Source organism: Vicugna pacos, chromosome 6, assembly GCF_048564905.1.
Source record: "Vicugna pacos chromosome 6, VicPac4, whole genome shotgun sequence".
NCBI lineage: Eukaryota > Metazoa > Chordata > Mammalia > Artiodactyla > Camelidae > Vicugna > Vicugna pacos.
The window spans coordinates 21,207,681-21,226,147 of record NC_132992.1 but is presented as its reverse complement, the minus strand read 5'-3'; the positions used below and the strand labels follow the sequence as shown (position 1 = coordinate 21,226,147).

At 45.9% G+C, this 18,467-nt stretch overlaps 1 protein-coding gene across 12 annotated transcripts in view; it reads right to left on the bottom strand.

Annotated features, from left to right (window-relative positions):
• PPIP5K1 (diphosphoinositol pentakisphosphate kinase 1) overlaps positions 1–15,759 on the bottom strand; it is a 35,841-nt gene extending 20,082 nt beyond the window's left edge. For 4 of the 12 annotated variants that reach the window (XM_015237199.3, XM_072962576.1, XM_015237205.3 and 1 more), the window contains exons 1-25: positions 15,714–15,758; positions 12,281–12,376; positions 11,831–12,005; positions 11,195–11,390; positions 10,666–10,756; positions 10,347–10,432; positions 9,894–10,048; positions 9,660–9,761; positions 9,028–9,189; positions 8,766–8,887; positions 7,538–7,639; positions 7,227–7,313; positions 7,034–7,109; positions 6,792–6,901; positions 6,626–6,708; positions 6,327–6,458; positions 6,034–6,155; positions 5,574–5,756; positions 3,541–3,682; positions 3,125–3,348; positions 2,692–2,795; positions 2,343–2,457; positions 2,066–2,173; positions 1,338–1,454; positions 1,018–1,182 (exon numbers count right to left, since the gene is read on the bottom strand). In XM_015237199.3, coding sequence (XP_015092685.1) covers positions 1,018–1,182; positions 1,338–1,454; positions 2,066–2,173; positions 2,343–2,457; positions 2,692–2,795; positions 3,125–3,348; positions 3,541–3,682; positions 5,574–5,756; positions 6,034–6,155; positions 6,327–6,458; positions 6,626–6,708; positions 6,792–6,901; positions 7,034–7,109; positions 7,227–7,313; positions 7,538–7,639; positions 8,766–8,887; positions 9,028–9,189; positions 9,660–9,761; positions 9,894–10,048; positions 10,347–10,432; positions 10,666–10,756; positions 11,195–11,390; positions 11,831–11,977 — 2,931 coding nt within the window. In that variant the 5' untranslated portion in view covers positions 11,978–12,005; positions 12,281–12,376; positions 15,714–15,758. Of the gene's footprint in view, positions 1–1,017; positions 1,183–1,337; positions 1,455–2,065; positions 2,174–2,342; positions 2,458–2,667; positions 2,796–3,124; positions 3,349–3,540; positions 3,683–5,573; positions 5,757–6,033; positions 6,156–6,326; positions 6,459–6,625; positions 6,709–6,791; positions 6,902–7,033; positions 7,110–7,226; positions 7,314–7,537; positions 7,640–8,765; positions 8,888–9,027; positions 9,231–9,659; positions 9,762–9,893; positions 10,049–10,346; positions 10,433–10,665; positions 10,757–11,194; positions 11,391–11,830; positions 12,006–12,280; positions 12,377–14,924; positions 15,264–15,423; positions 15,447–15,713 lie in introns of those variants that run through there. The other 8 variants (XM_006201782.4, XM_031672860.2, XM_015237201.3 and 5 more) reach the window with 5 other exon arrangements.
• Between the last annotated feature and the right edge of the window lie 2,708 nt (positions 15,760–18,467).

Here is an 18,467-nt window from a genome sequence, read left to right as displayed (position 1 = left end):
TTCTTCTCAGCTTTCTCCTAAATCTGAACCGTGAACTTTGGCTGAACCTATGGAAGCTAGTTATAGAATCTTCTGAGATATTCTAAAGTGGAAAGACCAGTTCCTTTAAAACAGAGAGCTAGTTCAAGTCAGGTGAACAGATTCATCTGTCAAAGCAGGACCCAAATCAGACAGTCAAGGTCCCCGAGACAGAGATCAATCATGGGGTCAAAAAGAATGTCACTGGGCCCAAGAGGGAAAGGATCTTTCCAGGAAAAAAGTCCAAAACAAACAACACAAAGTGAGATTTAACAACAGTTCCTTCCTGTGACTAGAGAACCAGAACCAGGACTAGAGACAAAGTCCCAGGACAACAGAACACAGACCCAGGCTGATAAACCTTATCAGAACAAAGGAAAGACAGACAGACCTACAGACTTGATTCCCTTTCTGGGATGAGAGTATAGATAACCCAAAATGGACTAGATTAAAGTGCCACATACTACTGTCCGAACTATAATGTTTACCCAAGACAACAAAGAGATGGAGAGGGTCTGCCCTTTAATATTAATTGTATTGTTATCATAGCTACTGTTTACTGAGCATCCATATGGTGGGTATGACTTGCATTTTATGGAAAAAAAAATTTAGGCTAAGAGAAAGTACCTATCCAAGGTCACACAGTGTCTAACTATCAGACTGATTTTAGCCCAGAGTTCACACTATTTTTTTTTTAACTCTATTTCCTTTTAAAGAACTGTTTTTTCAAATCCATCCAGAGGCCTCCTCCCCAGTCTCATTTCTTAAAGTCCTTATAGCTCAGGCACCCCTCACTGGCATGTCTTTAGCCTCAGAAGCAACAGCCAGGCTTAAAGGAGCTTTATTGGGAGACCAGCTGTGAAAGAGAGACTAAGTAAAACATATTCATCACAGGCAGGAGGATAATCTGTTTAAGGTCCCAAGAATTCCCCTAAGGGATTCAGAGGATTCGTGGGTGAGAACTTTCACCACTTCTTTCTCCCAAGCCCCTCTCATTACCTCCATGGAGCCGGCTTTGCGGTTACGAATGAGGGGTGATCTCTTGGGGAGGCCGGGGCCCTCTGAGGGCTGGGGCGAAGTCTGCAATGCTCGGTCTGGCTCATCTGATGCCTTCCCTGGGCACAGGTCCTCCATGCTGCCTTGGTCTGTTTTCATCTCTTCGTTCTACCCAACAACAGGCACAGACAGGAGAGGTGTTAACGGCCTCCAGTCTCCTAATCCCAGACTCCCCAGCCGTTTTACCTCCCTGTGCTGTTTCCAAGTTTCCCACCGCTTGTTTCCTAAATCCTCCAGTCCCAAATCCCAGCACTCTGACCCACCTCAGAAGAAGCTGGACGGAATCCACAGCCCGTTGGGGCACTGCCTTCTTCCTCAACACCTTTCACTCCAGGGCTGAAGTGCAGCTCCACGTGGAACCGCTCCTCTGATAAGGGATCCTACAGGGCATCACCAGATGAAGGGGCAGTTGAGAAGCTGGATATGGTGGTGGAAGACCAGGCAGGAACAACAGAGAGGAACTCAAGAGGATACCTTCTCCTTGGGCTGAGGTTTCAGAGTCTTCCCGCACTCTGGGGCTGATCTACTATACCTCCCTTTAACTACCGTCTCCTGTTACAGGGCCCTCATGCCCTCATCTCCACGTGCCTTTCCAGCTTCTAGTTCTAAAATCCTCCCCAACCATCTCCCACAAGAATTCAGCCATGCTGCAGAGCACACAGCAGCACATTTAAATATATTTTTGTGAAGCTGGTTGAAGAGGGCTTCATGTGTAACAATGCTTGACAGAAGAAGACTAATTATAACATTGTTCCGAATTTCATATCCTCCCTAATGCCAGAGCTATAGTGGTCTCTCTCTGGCTCAACACCATCCCCAAACACTTCTTCTGTTCTAGGAGGGAGCTCCCGGGTGCTCTACATCATGCTGTGCCTAGTCTACCACACCTAACTGGATTCTACAAATTCTAAGGATAAGAAAGTTTTTCCCAAAAAGGTGATGGAAGAGAAAGAAAAGGCCCTCTCCTCATCCCACCCGGTTAGCTGCTCACCCGTGTGTTGTCCTCATAAAGCATGATGACAATCTGGGTCATGTAGTTGAGCTCTGAGATGGCACTAAGATAAGCCAAAGCTCGCTGCCATTGTGCATCCTTGGTCTCCTGCCGAATACAAGGAGAGGTAAACCAGTGCCCAAGAACAAGGGAGTCAGGGAATGGGCAAGGAGACAAGGAGAACAGGGGAAGCTTGCAGCAAAAAAAAAGCTTGAGGATGAGAGTAAGAGAATGCTGGGAAAAGACGTTCATAGGCTGAAGGAAGGAGGATCCTTACATCAAGAAGTCCCCCATAACGGAAGACACTGAGGAGGGAGTGGACGTGGCTTTCACTGGTGAAATAGAGCCGTGTTCGAACATGGCGGCCTGGGGAGAGCACTCCTCGGGAGTACCTGAGGTAACAGCTAAGTTCACTCACACTGTCATGTAAGCCTTTTCCTACTCCTCCACACACGCCCTCCTCCCATCTCAAAGACCTCCTCTCCTTTCCATCCCAGGACCCCTCCTATTCTTGGTTCCCCAAGCTGTCCCAGCCTGGGTTCCCCCAAGAGCTCCCTGGCACGCCCTCCCTCCATCCAGCACCCCACCCAGCCCTCCCTCACAGGGGATGCAGCTTGTTGACAGACTCATCCTCGTGGGTTCTCTGCAGGTCAAGTAGTATCTTCCGCAACAGTGGAAGACAGAAGCCCACAGCAATTTCCAGTTTCTCCTCCCGACTGATCCCGTACTCCTAGGGGCCACAGACCAGGAATAAATACCTCAGTGAATCTTGTTTTCCTCTTGCCTCATACACCCAGGCCCAAGATCACGCTGGTCTTCACCTCAGGTCTAGGGCTTCTTTCATAACCACCACATTCCCCCTCTCCAGGTTTCTCCTCAGTTAGCCTCCTGGGCTTATTCAGAGCCAGGGTGGACTTGTAGAAGAACTGTAGCAACTCAACTAATTCCTTCTCTAAGTTTCCTTCCCTTGGTTCCCACACCACCCCTCCTTTCTACCTTTTCTCTCCTTTCTTCCCCAGTGCCCCTATCCCCAGGCTTGATCCCTTCTGTGAGACACACCTGGGGAATGACCACATCAGCCAATGCCTTAGAGAGACGTAGCAACTCTGCTGTGCCTTGAAGTCCCAGACTCCCATTGTGCTGCACATCATACTTGACACAGTCATAGATATCAGGGATCTTACTGATATCATAGCGCCCACTCTTCTGTCGAAAGTCACGCTCCAGCTTGCTCCAGCGCTGCAGCATTAGCTCTAGTGTCTCACTGTGGTAGAGCTGCAGGTCTGGAAGGAAGACGGATGACAGTCAGAGAGAGCCAAAGACTTGACCCCTCACCAAAGATCCTAGCCAGTCTGAAGCAGAACCAGAGAGAAGAGGATGCCTGGTCTCAGACATGTAGGAGAGGACACAGGATTGCCTGAGAAACCCATCCATACATAAAACCTTGGAAGAAAGATAGTAATATTCAAACCCACCTGCAGACCTGGGATCCTGCAGCCGTTCCCGGATCTGGTGAGTCAGGTTTTCAATCAGGGCAAATACCTGATCACAGACTTTCACGGGATTCTGGATAACAGCCATGGAGTTGAGTAAGGAAGTGCTTCCCGTGGGAGCCAGCTATGGAGAACAGGGAGAGGAACAGCAAGATGGGCTCAGGGCCAATTGCTCAAAGTTCTGTGCGCCGGAAAATAAGCTCTGTCTGCCGGCACACTCCAATGAGCATTCTTAGACCCCTCGGAATACTAGCAGTTCAGATGAGGGGACTCCTCTAGCACACAGTCATTTAAAAAGGCTTGATCTTAAAAACCTTGGAGTCCAGAGGAAATAAAACAGATCTAGGTTCTTCTCTTGGGGATTCTAAAATACGCATGGAAAATACTGGGAATAAAGATTAAACTAAAAATCCCTTGAAATCTCCCCACAGAATGTTTTCATGAGTGGGTAGTAATGATAACATTATCTTATTCCTCTAAACAAGATGCTAGCTTGAACCTAGAGCAGAGGTGCTGCCTCAGAACTAGGTTCCAAGGCAAGCTTTTAGGACAGTTGCAGTCACTGAAGAATGGGGAGCGGGGAGGAGACTGCAGGTTGAATGCACTCATTCTACCTCAGTCCTCACAAGATCCTTTCTTGTTGGCAAAAGGAAGCAAGGAAAAGGAAAGGTGCCTTAGCTTTTTTGGATTTGACATTGAGCAATGGATTGAGAAATAAGGGAGCAAGGTCCTGCCTGCCCCTACCAAGCCCTGCTTAGGGACGAACACAGAAAATGTCACTCTCCGGGCAACGTGCTCTGCTACTTAGCTTAGAGCATCCGTCAGAAATAATTACACAACGGTAATGAGATGAGGAGCTATGAGTGGGAGGGTGGTAGAAAATCACTGTCTGGCATGTGATCCCCAGTCAATCATGGCCTGGATACACAGGAAAAAGGATGGCATTGGGTAGTGGCATCCACCGTGATTAGTACTGTGAGGCAGTATATCACAGGGCCCAACAGTCTGGGCTCTTGAGTGAGATTCCTTGGGTGACCTTGGAAAGGCTGCTTAAAACCTAGGCTTCCTCATCTGTAAAACAGGGAGAAAATAGTACAGGTCCACAGCTCTTTCGGTGGATTAAAGATGGCCTTTAACTCTTTGTCACACTCCGCTTTCCTTGAATCTGGGCTGGCCCTGTGACTGCTTAACCCACAAAAAAATAACAGTTTTGCTGTGCTAATTCTCGGCCTTTGTTTTAAGAAAGCATGAAAGCTCCTCTGCTTTGGAGGAGTCCTATGCTACCATTTACGAAACCCATCCAACTACCATGCTAGAGAAACCACATGGAAAAAACACATGGAGAGGAGAGGTTCTGAGACTACAGGGAGATCATGAAGAGGGAGACAACCCAGCTGAGCCTCCAGACGTGCCAGACGGTTCCTGCCAACGTCTGGACATCTGGGCAATTTTAGGAAAGACCTTGAGCAAGACCAGTTGAGCTTAGAACTGTGAGTAAGATGATAAAATGGTTGCTGTTTTAAGTTACTGAGTTTGGGGGTAGTTTTTTATATAGCAATAGATAACTGAAATACTCTTTCATTCAAAATCCTAGGGACCAGCTGTATTTTGGAACTGAGAATTTTTCAGACTTTAAGAAGTTAATACGGTACATATGTCATGTGTTATATAATACCTCCAGAAGGGTTGAGGGCATAACCAAACACATTTATACTTCTGCAACAAAATGTATGACTATTTACACTTAAGAGTCTTATCATGTCCGGTTTTGCTGCTAAGTGAATCTTGGTGGCAAAGTTATTTAAAAATCTTTTTGATTTGATTTTTGAAATTGTGGATAACAGACTGCGGACCCATAGTTACCTCAAAGGGTAAGGACTAAATGATTAAATGAATGGAAGGCATGTAAAACAGTGCCTGCCACGTAGTAAGTTCCATTACTGACCACTACTACTTAGAATACTAAGAATGTGGGCTTGGGGGTGTGCTGGGCACAGAGATAGGAAGAGCTTGACCTGATCATAATCCTCAGGGCCAAAGGGTGCGTCCTGCTGCAAAATGTGGTGCAGCCGAGCCTTCACCCGGTGCTGGCAGCTGCTCAAGGAATCGCCGTCACTGTCCAAGAGCCCATTCATGTTGGCACTCTTCACCATTTGTACCAAAATGGGTGTCAACTCCCCTTCCAGAGCTAGAAGGCCCTGGAGGGGAAGCAAAAAGTCTATTAGTTTTCCTTCCAGTCTAGTTCCGCTAGGCCTAGATGGTTCTAAACCTCAAACGAGAGCTGGCTTGGTGGCTGGGATACAGGTCAAGGGGCCTACCCCACTAATTATTCTCAGTAGTACAGAATGGGGTCAGACACAAGCAGAAACTTCTCTGAGCTGGCACACAAACACCCTGAAATTTCCCAACTAGTTCTCCAAATGCTGCTTCTCTACCTAATGGAAGCTGGGACTGTGGGAGAGCTGTGGCGCGCACCTTAGCAAAGGCAGCAGCAGTCATCTGGACACGGCCCTCATCAGAGGCATAAATCTTGAGATCATGGCGGAAAGTGCTATGGAGACGAAGCAGCCCACAACCGGGGAAGCCAGCATAGTCACCTGGGGGCAAAGGGGAGGACCAGGAATGGATGGCTACAAATATGCAAATGCAAGGAAGAATGATCACTTCTCCTTTAACTTCCCCATTGTTTCTGTCCCTTCCTTTCCCCAGCTTATTCTCTAATCATCTTATCTCAGCCCTGCTAGGTATTTACCTTCCAAAACACTCACCCTGTCCTCCAGGGTACATGCAGCGAAAAGCTCTCCCCAGCTCCTCAGCCTGAACACGGCCAGCAGGGGTCAGTTCTCCACCCCACTTCAGTACCAGCAACAGAGATGGGGCCAGAACTGACCCCTGTGGATCTGCAGGAATAAGGGGCAGTGAATAGGTCTAGATCCAAAGAAAACAATGGGGATATCTAAATGCTAGGTCTTCTGAGGAGCCCAGAAAGATAATTGGGGGTAGAGGTCGCCTAAGGGCTCAAGAATAAAAGATGTGAGTGGTAATGGGAAGGGGCATTACATCTCACCTTGCCCCTCATTAGAAGCTTTTACTCCATGAGGGTAGTAAGTCAACTGCACCTTCCGGTTGATACCTGAGAAGTGACCGTACCTGCAGAATAAACTCACAGTTTACTTTCTAGCCCAGCATCGCTTCTCACTGTTACTGGCTCCCTGTCCTCTCCCCTGTCTCACATCTCCAGCACAGACTTCAGCTGCTCCAGTTTCCCAGTCTTCTCCTCAATCTCACCACCTGGCTCTTTCTCCAGCTCAGCCAATAGCAGCCTTGTGATGTCCAGCACCTCCTAGGGGAGATAATAGGGTATCCATGCAGGAGGCCAAGTCTCCGCTGGTTACCCCTTCAGCCTGGTCTCTCAACGAGGCCCCCAGTCCCATACCCTCTATCTTTCCCAAAGCATGGCTCCTCCCAGCCTTACCTGTAGCTGCTCTGGCCGCTTGAGTTTTAATTTCCCTGTCTTGTAGCCACCGTGTTTTTCAAATAGACTGAAAAATCTGAAGAGATAAGAAGAAGCTTCAGTATGGGGTGAGACAGACAAAAGCCTCTGGGAGGTGCCCCTCCTCATTTCCTTCACAAAACCCTATCTGTCTAGATCAGGATACTCTGCCTACCTTGGGTGTGTCACCTCCATCTTCATCTTCTGCTTTGGGGTACGATCCCCATGACGGATAATTGCAATGACACAACGAAGTTCCATCCTGAGATGACAGGGAATGTTGTTAGCACCTCTCCCCTATCCCACCCCACACCACCTCCCACTCCATCCTACTCAACATGTCAAGGAACAGAGGGAAAACTATCTGAGATCAGGGACACAAGTAGGATCCACTAGTCAGACGGCACAGGGTCAGGAAGTATCACTGGTCTGACTAAGATGCCTGAAGTAGGTTGCTCCAGGTTTTTAACTTCTACTTTTGCTCACATAGTGCCAGATGTGGTAGGGACAATGGGAATGTCCTCAGCCTCTGTGGGGATGGACCATGGGATCTGGAACTGCGGGGCAAGCTCCCGCATTATGGTGTTCCTAGAAGGAGAAATGTGAAGAAGCAGTGTGAAAATGAACAAACCAGAGCTACACGTGTGAATGAAGCTCATAAAAAGTCACAAGTTGGAGAATAACACATTAATATAAAGTCAAAAACATGCCAAAAAAACCCTCAACCCCATATACATAATAAAAATATGAATAAATACATGACAATGACCAAATTAAGGACTGTGGTTACTTCTGGGTGGGAGGGAAGGGGATGTTATTAGTAAGGGGTATGTAGGGGCTTCAAATATATTCTTAATATTTTATTTCTTAAGCTCAATGGTAAATACATGGATACTCACCATATACATCATTCCTTATACGTTTTTAAATGTTTTAAATACTACATGATGAATTTTTTAAAAGTCAAGTTATAAAACAGTATTGCAGTATGATCACACTTAGTACAATAAATATAGTTTGTTTACACATGGCAGAAAAAAGACGTATTGTTATGTCTAAAACAGTTAACCGTAGTTACCTCTGTGGGGTGCAGTGTTGGGAAGGTAAAAAGGGCTAAGGACCCTTTCTCTACTTTCCTTTTTCATTGTTTAATCATTTTTGCAATACTTAAAATGTAGGCATACCTTGGAGATATTGTGAGTTCAATTCCATACCACCACAGAAAAGTAAGTATCGCAATAAAGTGAGTCATATGAACTTTTTGGCTTCCCAGTGCGTATAAATGTTTACAGTATACTGCAGTCTACTAAGTGTACAATAGCATTATGTCTAAAAAAAACAATGTACATACCTTAATTAAAAAATACTTTATTGCTAAAAAATGCTAACCATCATCTGAGCCTTCAGCGAGTTGTAATCTTTGCAATAGTAACATCAAAGATCACTGATCAAGATCACTATAACAATAATAAAAATGGAAAAGTTTGAAATTTTGTGAGAATTACCAAAATGTGACACAGAGACACAAAGTAAGCAAATGCTGTTGGGAAAATGGCGCCAATAGACTTGTTCAATGCAGTATGTAAACCTTCAGTATGTAAAATACACAATTATCTACAAAGCACAATAGAATGAGGTATGCCTGTAAAATAAAAACTTCCTAATTCCCTTCTCTAAGCCCATTCTCCCCAGCCCAGACCACTGTGTCCCTTACCCTAGAATCTTGGCACAGTCATCGTAGTATTTCATCGAATTCTTGACAAAACTAAAGCCATTGACATCACACACAAAGGAGTGACCATTGGCACGAAGAAGGTCAAAACCACAAACTGTTTGCTGCAGGGGAAAGAGGCAAGCTGAGAACAAGAGAGCCACTCTTCCCTCCCAGGGCCCCCTTGCTCCCGTCTCTCTGTCATTCCACAGCGCCCCCCGCTGCACCTCCCTGACAGCCCCCTCGCCAACGGGCCTTCCTCCACCTTAAAAGCTACGCAGACTTTCCTGGCCACCAGCTTTTCCATGGCCGTCAGCATGACTGGATATCGAATCTCTTTCCCTTCACTGTCTCGTTCAACCTTCCCATCCAAAGCTGGAGACTTTCTGGCTTCAGCATGGGCATAGTCTGGCCCCACTGTATACACCTGCAGGTACATAGCATCACTGAGTATGCCCACAGCTCACCCTGCATATGAGAAAGCAATATGAGCACTAGGTCTGTAGACTAGTTTCAGAGTAAAAAAGAAAAACAAAACAAAACAAACAAACAAAAAACACTTAGTATCAAGAACAAAGAGACTGACATTTTTCTTACTGAGCTCTACTGAAGCATCATTATGAAGGTTTCTCCTTGAAAGTCCAGCACTGTCATCTACTCCTTATTAAGAAACAACTTACCAACATTATCCCATTCCCCACACGACCCTTGCCTTCACTCTGATAATGACGATATAAATATCTAATTTCCCGACTCCTTATCTTCGCCTGAATGTGAAAGCCAATCAAATTCACACTTTATTGTCTCTGACCCCTTCCATACATTTCCACTTGCTTCCCAAGCACTCCATCCCGCCCAGACATTTATAACCTCTTAAATCCCTGTATCCACCATAACCTTGACATCTGTGCCATCTGTTGGCATAAACTCCTCGTAGATGTAGGACCCTGTCTTCCGGACACTGCTCTCAGGTGAGTAAACGCTGCTTCGACTGCCAATCTTCAGGAGAAAAGGGGAAAAAAAAAAGTGTTGCCTCTAACTTGTCCCCAAATCCTCTGGCTTCTCTCCCTACAACCTCATTCTCATCTTTCTATTTCTCTGACTCCCCAAATGCTCAAATGTCTCCCACACCTTACGGAAGAGGCGCTGGCTTCCTCCTCCAGCTGAGCTGGGGTAGTAGATGTAAACATTGTGGTCCTCTGCACTCACTGGCTTCTCCACGAAGGGCTTGGGAAAGACAGCTCCATTTACCTCTACCTGGTCTTCACCTTCTATCAGGTTGCACTCTGAAAGGTAGGTGTGTAGTCATTCCTAGGGCCTATTAATATCGACTCCCATTTCTTTTAATTTTACTCTCCATAACCCTCAAATTTCCGTGACCATATCCTAGTAGTAGATACGGTCATTAATATCTACATGAGAAGTCCAAGGTTCTGTCTAAAGACCTATGGCTCTAGCTCTACCCATAATCCAGTAACCAAAGCCTCACTGAGATGGGTGGTACATAGATGTCTAGAGGATGGAAAACTGGGCTAAGTCACAGAAAGCAGGGCAGGGCAGGACTGGACAAGGCCAGGTACTCACCCTCAGGCCGGGCAGGATCACGGTTGAGCACAGCATATCGAGGCAGATCAATACCCTCCTCCTGCAGGATCCGGTACACCTCCCTCCTGTCACCCCCGAATAAATTAGCTGGGAGAGGTGGGGGATGGTGACCAGGGGAGAGGCTGGGGATTTCACTCACTCAGGAATTGGGAGATATCCATGTACAGAACTCAACAGGGTATGGTACAAAAATTAAGCAATTAAGCATGTTTGTTTGACTCTGCCCCTCCCAGAATAGGTTCTCTAAACAGGCATGATCTCAGGGCCACCCATCCCACCGGTCAACAGAAAGCTATACCTATCTTGGATGTAATACTGCATAGCCAGGTCATTGATAAGAAAAGGGTTTCGAAGCTTTGAGTAAGCAACAGCCTTGTCCAGAGGAAAGCCTGGGAGGGAGAAAGGAAACAGACCAAAGAAAGAAAGTGAACAGAGTGAGAAAACAGCAAGAGAAATAGAGAGACGTATTAAAGCTACTCGTTGCCCCTGGGTCCTTTACCCAACCAACCCATCTTCTCCCTCCCTCCCAATTTCTCAAGTCTAAAATATCCAACAGGAAAAAGTAAAAAACTATTTTTAGGGTCCTTCCAGGGACCAATTCTGTCAGAGACTCCAAGAATCTTAGAGCTGTCCTGAGATCTGAATATGGGCTTTAAAGTGTCCCCCAGCAACTCCTCCAGGATGTAGGGAAAGAAATTCCCTGCGCACTGTTCTCTAGTGTGCTGGGAAGAGCTGATGACATCTTTACCACTTGACAGTCAGAACCTCACTTCCCAGTCCAGCATTCCCAACACAATTCCTTCCCGTTCTCCTTCACAGACACCAACCTTTGGAGTGGAAAGAGATGAGGCAGTGGCAGGATGGCCAGTTTTCCACAGGTTCATTGAGGATCACATCTTCTCCCAGGATGATAACAGTAAGGTAGTCAAACCTGCAGAGTCGCTCTAGGATTTGGGTCATTGGCTTGGACTTGGATTTCTTGGTCATGGCACAGATGCCAACAATGATCTGAGGTTCAGGAGGCTACACAGAGGGAGAGCTATCAGGAACTCAGGAACTTCCCACTGAAACCATCCCTATCAGGGAACACTGTCTCATCTCCTTAGAGCACAGAATTTCTTGCCAGGACTTCAGATCTATGCAGTAAAGGTGTCTCCCAACACAGGCCTCTTTGATTGGGGTACCTGTAGGGAGTCCCATGGCTATGATAGGAAATGTGTACTCAGGCAGCAGAGTCAGAGAACCAATAATCATGAGACAACAGGAGGAAGGCATGAGGGCAGGGGCTTCAAAGAGAGGCAGTTTAACCAATTTCCACTGCCCTTCCCCTTAATTAGGATAGGGCCTGTTTATAAAAGGGAGTCTACACAGCTGGAAAGAACAGAGGAGTGTCTCCATCCAGTGGAATCTCAATGCTCTCTGACAGGGGTGCCAATTCCAAGTTACATTTTCTCTGGTCTTACCACTTCATCCTCCTCATCCTCAAGGAGCTCGCTGTCACTCTCTTCAGTCCTCATGCCTATTCCACGGGTGCCCAGCCCCTCATCTCCAGCTCCAAGGAAGAAGTGGGCTGTGGCGTTCTCGCCCTCACTGGCCGGCAATGACCACATCCCCGCCGGAGCACCCACTCATCCCGCTCTGCAGTGAAGGGTATCCCATTAGCTCAGAATCCAAGCCCCATGGCAGTGGGTGGGGATGGGGGATGGGGAACGAGAAAATTAGAGGGAATTACAAGGGGACTAGGGGAAACAGGAAACAAAGCAAGAAGGATCAACAGAAGAGGAAACATGTGGGCTATGACTTGAAATGACTAAAGATCTCTAAGAGAAAAGCAAGGTCTCCCTTTTCCTCTCTGTTCACCCCACCCCCCCCAACCATGAGACTAGTAAGAGGATCAGTAGATTAACCCTTACAGTCCTGGCATGTCCCTGATTCTGCCAGCAGGAAACACCACCAACTCCAGCAGCAAACGGGAAAGGCAGTTCCTCATGGAAGGCTACTGTTGGTTGCTACCAGAAGAGAAGATTAGAGTGACATTTCAAACTTTGCATTCATACCAAAATGTTTCTGGCCCTTCTCTGCTTCCCCACAGTAGTGCTGAACTCAGGAATTTAATTCAAGGACAGAGGAAGAGAGCTCATTTGCCTTTTCCTTTAACCTCTATCTTCATTCCTACTAAGGATTAACTGAAAAAAAAAATTTATTGAAGATACCCTATATTTAAGCATTACATCAGAACATTTAAATCCCTTATGCCCCCTGTCTCTCCTTTACCTGCTTTACCTTAAAAGACAGATGCCCAAGTCCAGAAAATCTGTTCAAAGAAAGAGGTCTAGTGCTAGCTGGGAAGTTGAGGACACAGGCATCCATACTACAGCCTCCAACCCATCCTCAAACTGAAATTTCAGTGTTCTCTCTACCATCTCAGGGTACTACAGACCCAAGGCTGGTCTAGGCCTAGGTCCTCCACACCAGAAGCTACAATGGAAAAAAAAAAGTCCTACCTACAGCCATAATCAGTGAGAATATCTTAACACATAAGTTGAGTCAGAACAACCTGGCAGCTCCAGGTCTTCATACATACACCTAGAGTAGTGGTTCTTAACCAACTGTGATTAGACTGTGCAGGGGACATTTGTTGAGAGATACTTTTGGGTGTCACAACTGGCATCTAGTGAGTAGAGGCCAGAGATGCTGCTAAACATTCTCACAGGCACAGGACATTCCCCCACAACAAAGAAGTGCCCAGTCCAAAATGTTAGTGGTGCCAAGGTTGAGAAGCCCTGCTGTAGAGAAACTCTCCCACATAAGAAGATGTGTGCAAGGATATTCATAACCTTACTGCTGGTAATGGGAAAAATTGGAAACAACTCAGATGTCACAAGTAGAAGGATGGATAAATACAATGTAGTGTATGCAAATGATTGACTAATAGCAGTTATTAACAATGAATCAAAGTTATATGTAAAAACATGGACAGCTTCCAAATGCAAACTGCAGAGATATACATGCAGTAAAATTCCATTTGTACAAATAAAAAATACTAATATGTCTATGACTGTATACCTAATTAGAAGTATGAAAACAGGCTGGCAAGGAAGACATCAAATTCCTGATAGTGGTTACCTCTGAAGAGAGGGGAGAATAGAATTGAGAAGGATTCAAATGGAATTTTACCACCTTACCTATAATGTTTATTTCAATTTTTAAAATCTGAAGCAAATACACAAATGGTTAACAACTGTTAATACTAAATTGTGGGGATATGAGTTATCTGCTGTTTTTTTCCAAAAATGGTATTGAGTCACGTCAGCAATTTTCTACCTTCTCCAAAAGTTCTCAGAAATACTGATCAATGAGTCTAATGAAAGCCACAAGCTCTGTAAATTAACAGAGTAATTTAGTCTTACAGACTTTAAAAAGTCTTCAATAACTACTTTCTGTATTTATATTTTAAACCACTACAAGTGAGATTTATAGCTTTGATTAGAAAGTTATAGCTAATCTTTATATAGACCTTGACCTTTCCAGTCTTCACCATCTGCTTTTCTCTGTTACTCAGCCACCATGGGGGCACAACATTCTTCTTAGACTTAACATTTCCACTTGTGCTCTCCAGGTCTTATACATAGAGCCCCCTCCTGACTATAGGCTGGTTCTCTGAATTCCTTTTTGGTGACCTGACCCAATTTTCATAACTTGCGGCGTTCTAAACGTCCCTGTATGGTTTAAGTAAGCACAATTTTGTTGCACGATTTATCCTTTCTCTGAATCAGGAGATTTCTCTATGTCTAAAATTCCTAGACCCTCACACTTTCTTCCACTGGGTCCTTCCTGGTTTTCTACTGAATGTACATTGTCACATTCTTGAAAGTCTGTCATAACTCTGTAACAGGAGATGGTAATAGAATGGTGAAGGAGAGTTTGTTCATAAATATGGGGCTGAAGAGAGATGAAAGGTCTAAATTCATAGTTAACAAAGCAGAAATAGAAGCCTGACAGAAATAGCTATGAAATAAGCCAGGATTTATTTAGATGTACCTCTGGGAGAAGCTGGGGTTTAAGGTGGTGTTCCAAGAATCATTGCCCTGTATTCTGTGTTCTTCTCACCTTCCCCCTTTCCCCTAATACTTTGTTGCAAAAGAAAAGAAAACTTCAGACTCTACAGCAGGCTAAAGGGCAGTCTTACTGAGGCCTGAATCAATGTGGAAGAGAGGGCCGGAGAGAAGGGAGGAGATAGGTAGTGGGGGGGGGGCGCAATCTTCTCAGAGGCCTCTAAGTTAAATTAGATCCGGAGAAGGGATAGAAGGGAGGGTAAACTGTGTAACTTCTTTAATCCTTAGAATCTAAGGCTGCTTGTAGTAGTCCTCTAAGTTCTTTAACCACCGTGCACTTGACAGAGGGTTCCATCAGTGGTGAAAGAGAAACGTCAGTTACAGAGTCCAGACGGGAATCCAGAGTCCAACACAGTGAAACTCCTCAGGTCACCAACACTGCCTCCTCAACAGTGGACCCCTTAGTTCTTCCTTGATGTAATTTTTAATCCCTCAAACATACCCTTATTCTGACACTGATGATCTGTGCTGGTGCCCTTGCTCTCCGTATCAATTCACTCATATTGCTTTCTTTCCCTAACTTGCTAAAAGGACCCTTCACTGACTCCCCTAACCATTCCCAACACAGGCTGCTGCCCTCCGCCTCCATCACGGATCAACTGATCCAATTAACAATGCAACTAATTCTCTGGCTCACTGACTCCCCAGCCTTAAACATTCCGTCAAACCCCCAGATGAGTCACCACACTTGGTAACATATTTATGTGGAAGCCTCAACGATCCTCCACAAAGAGTGTCTGAGATCCACTCTTTCCCCCACCTACCCTCTCTCCAGACTCCCCTCTCTCCTCTCCGCCGCGACCCCTTCCTCAAGCGGATCCTCCAGTGTGACTCCACTCCCACGCCTCCTCACACAGACCTCCCCACCCAGAGCCTCCCCCTTGCTGACGCCCCTGCTCAGCAGGACCCCCTCTTCCTCACGCAGACCCTCGCGCACCCACCTCTCCCTCTTCCTGACCCCCTCCTCTGTCCTCTCCTGACACTGCTCCGGGTCACGGTTACCACCTCCCAGCCCGACTCCTCTAGTCTTTGCCCGCCCCCGCCTTCCCCGCCTCACTCTCCCTTCGCTGACATTGAGGCGTCTCCGCTGGGTCTCTGTCCAAAGCTACCCCCGGCCGCTTCTAACCAGGGCCCTCAGCGCTACAACCGGAGCCCACTCTACCCAGCCCACCCCCTCAGATACCGCCCCCAGCCCCCAGCCACTCCCCCACCGCCCCCGGCCCTCACTCACCCGCCTCTCTGCGCTCGCGCAGCCGAACCTGCCGGCAGCGACACCTGACAGCGGCCCAATCAAAGCGCGACTTCTCTCCGGTGCCACCAATCAGCGGAGGGCGCGCACCGGCAGCAAAGTCAGGCTGCGTTGGCCGGCGCTTCTGCGCGGAGGAGGGTGGCCTCTAGTGGCGCTGGGAGTGAAGTGCAACCTGATGTTCTTGGATTTCTAACTGCGTCGCCACAGTCCAGATGCTTGGTCTAGACAGAGACTTTCCAGTGAGACGAAGGGGGGTAGGAGGGGGACGAAATGCAGAGGAAGAGGCAGAGTCTGTGCCGTTGCACCTCCTTGAGGACAAAGGCAGGTCTTTTGTTTGATTTGTAAAATAAAACGGGGTATGATATACATAGAGATACAATAAATGTACTTTGCAAATGTTAACAGACTAGAGAAGTGGAAGAGAGACTGGAGACAAAAACAGAGACAAAATAAGTCATAAAGTTAAGGGAAGGGACAGAGAGAGTTATTTATGGAGGAGACAAGAAAATGGTTGGATTTGAAAGGCCAAACAAGTTGATTCCCACCTCTACAGCCCGCTTGCTCTCTACCCTCTAAACTTACTTGAATCTTGGTGTCACCTTTAATAGTGATGAAGCCTTGGACAAGTCACTGAACTTCCCTCAGCCTGTTTTCTCACCTGTGAGAGAGTGGGATTAGAAATCCTAACTCATAGGGTACTGATTATATGAAAGCATTTTGTATGTGTTTGTATTGTTATTATCTTTGCACCCTCACTTAGATTTCTCTGGTCAGTTCCAAGCTCCCTGTTTCTTCTCTGCAACTTTGGCATTCTTACGACATTTTTAGTCAAGTGACGTTATACTGACCCCAAGGCCTCCTGAATGAGAAAGAGATGATTCTAAGGACTGACCCTGTTACCAAACACATGTTCCTGTGCAGGAAACACAGTGAGGTGAAACAAAATGAAACGTCGAGTTCATGCTCAGGCTCATATTCCCTCCACCACTCTAACCCTTCAAAGAAGTAATTAAAATATATTCTAGGTAACTAACATGTCTTCTCATCCCCCTAAAAATATAGACTCCAACCCTTTTCATCCATTGCAATTGAATCCAATTCAATTCAATGAAATAATATGTACTAGAATTCCTTGCAATTATAAGATGTTTTATAAATACTAAATATTTTTGATAACTATTATTAAATAAATCAAATACTGTATATATTGATTACTTCCCGTATGCTGTAGGATAATTTTGTAAATGAATATTACTACATTATCTGACTTTCACAGGGAATAAGAAAAGTACAAAAATACATGTCTCTTCTCAGTGGAGCTATTATTCATATTTGAACAGCTAGTCTCTAAACTTGAGTGATTTTTCGACTGCTCTGGGCAAGTCTTAGTTTTCCTTCTGTAATTCTCTCTTTCTGCTCCATACCTCTTTAATTTTAGTAACCACCCTCTCAACGAAATAACAACCCTACTGCTCTGGAAGATAATCTCCCTCCTTTACCTGGCTAAATATATAGCATTCCAAGTAATTATGTTTGCTTACTCATACAGCTACTCCTTAACCCAAATAATGAGCCCCCACAACACAGGTAATATTTTCCATCTCTCCAAGAGTGACCACACTCCAACAGCAGAACTCCATCTATTCTCTGATGATTCCTCTCTTACCAGGAGGAGAAGGAACTGATGGATCCAGAAGGGAGATTTTTGGCTTCTAAGTATACCCCTAAATGAGGAAGACAGGAAAAAGAACACAAGGGAAGGCTGAGAGAAATGGATAGAATGAGAATATAGGGGTGGAGGGAGGTTCATCAGTGGGGCCAGAGGCCAACGTGAAGAGAATTTCTTCTTCTCAAATGCTCTCCCTTAAGATTTCCAAGTATCTTACTGTCTTGTGGATGTACCCCACAAGATAGCTGAAAGAAGGGACTGATGCCACTGTTAGCAGATAGAGGGACCCCAAATTGGAAAGCCCAGCAAATGTATAGGCAAGCCCTCCAAGTGTGGGTGTCCTTGTCTACCGACTGAGAAAGAATTCTCAATAGAGGCAGAGGGACAAAATGAAAAAAGAGCTTTTATTGCTCAGAGATAGAGGAAAAGAAAACACTCAATTAGGAACCATCAGCTAAGGTAGCTGGTGAATACAGCTCCAGCCCCTGATTGGACCACGAGGTCTTTTATTGGAAGACTCTGCCATCATTATCTTCATCCCGGTGGCGCCAATCATCTTCTGTTACAGGCTCTTTCCTCCTGTGGAGCTCAGCCCTAAAACAGAAGCTTCCATGGGAGCAAAGAAAGAGATATCCTGGGGCATGTCCTTGGAGTTAATGAAGCAGCTGTGGGACATAAATTGTCCTGTTGTAGGACTATGTTCTTGGAATTAAGATCCAGTTATCAGTAAGAGAAATGTCCTGCCTTTCATCAGCCTGACACTTTCTGCCCCTTGTTGGAAGCCAATCAGGGTCAGGAAGCCTGTCTAATCACCACTCACCACCATGTCTACTCCACCTTAACTGACCTCCATACTGAAGCAACATCTCTATTGCAGCTCCAGCATTTATTCTCCTTCCTGCCAGGACAAAGGTCAAGTCACACTTGGAGGTATGGGAACAAAGCCCTTTCAAATCTGAATATGCACCTTGTGAGGACAGAGAGGAGGAGACGGGATGGGGAGGAAGACAGAGATTCTTTGGTGACCTTATGCCCTTGGACACAACTCTTCCTTACACTCTGGCTTA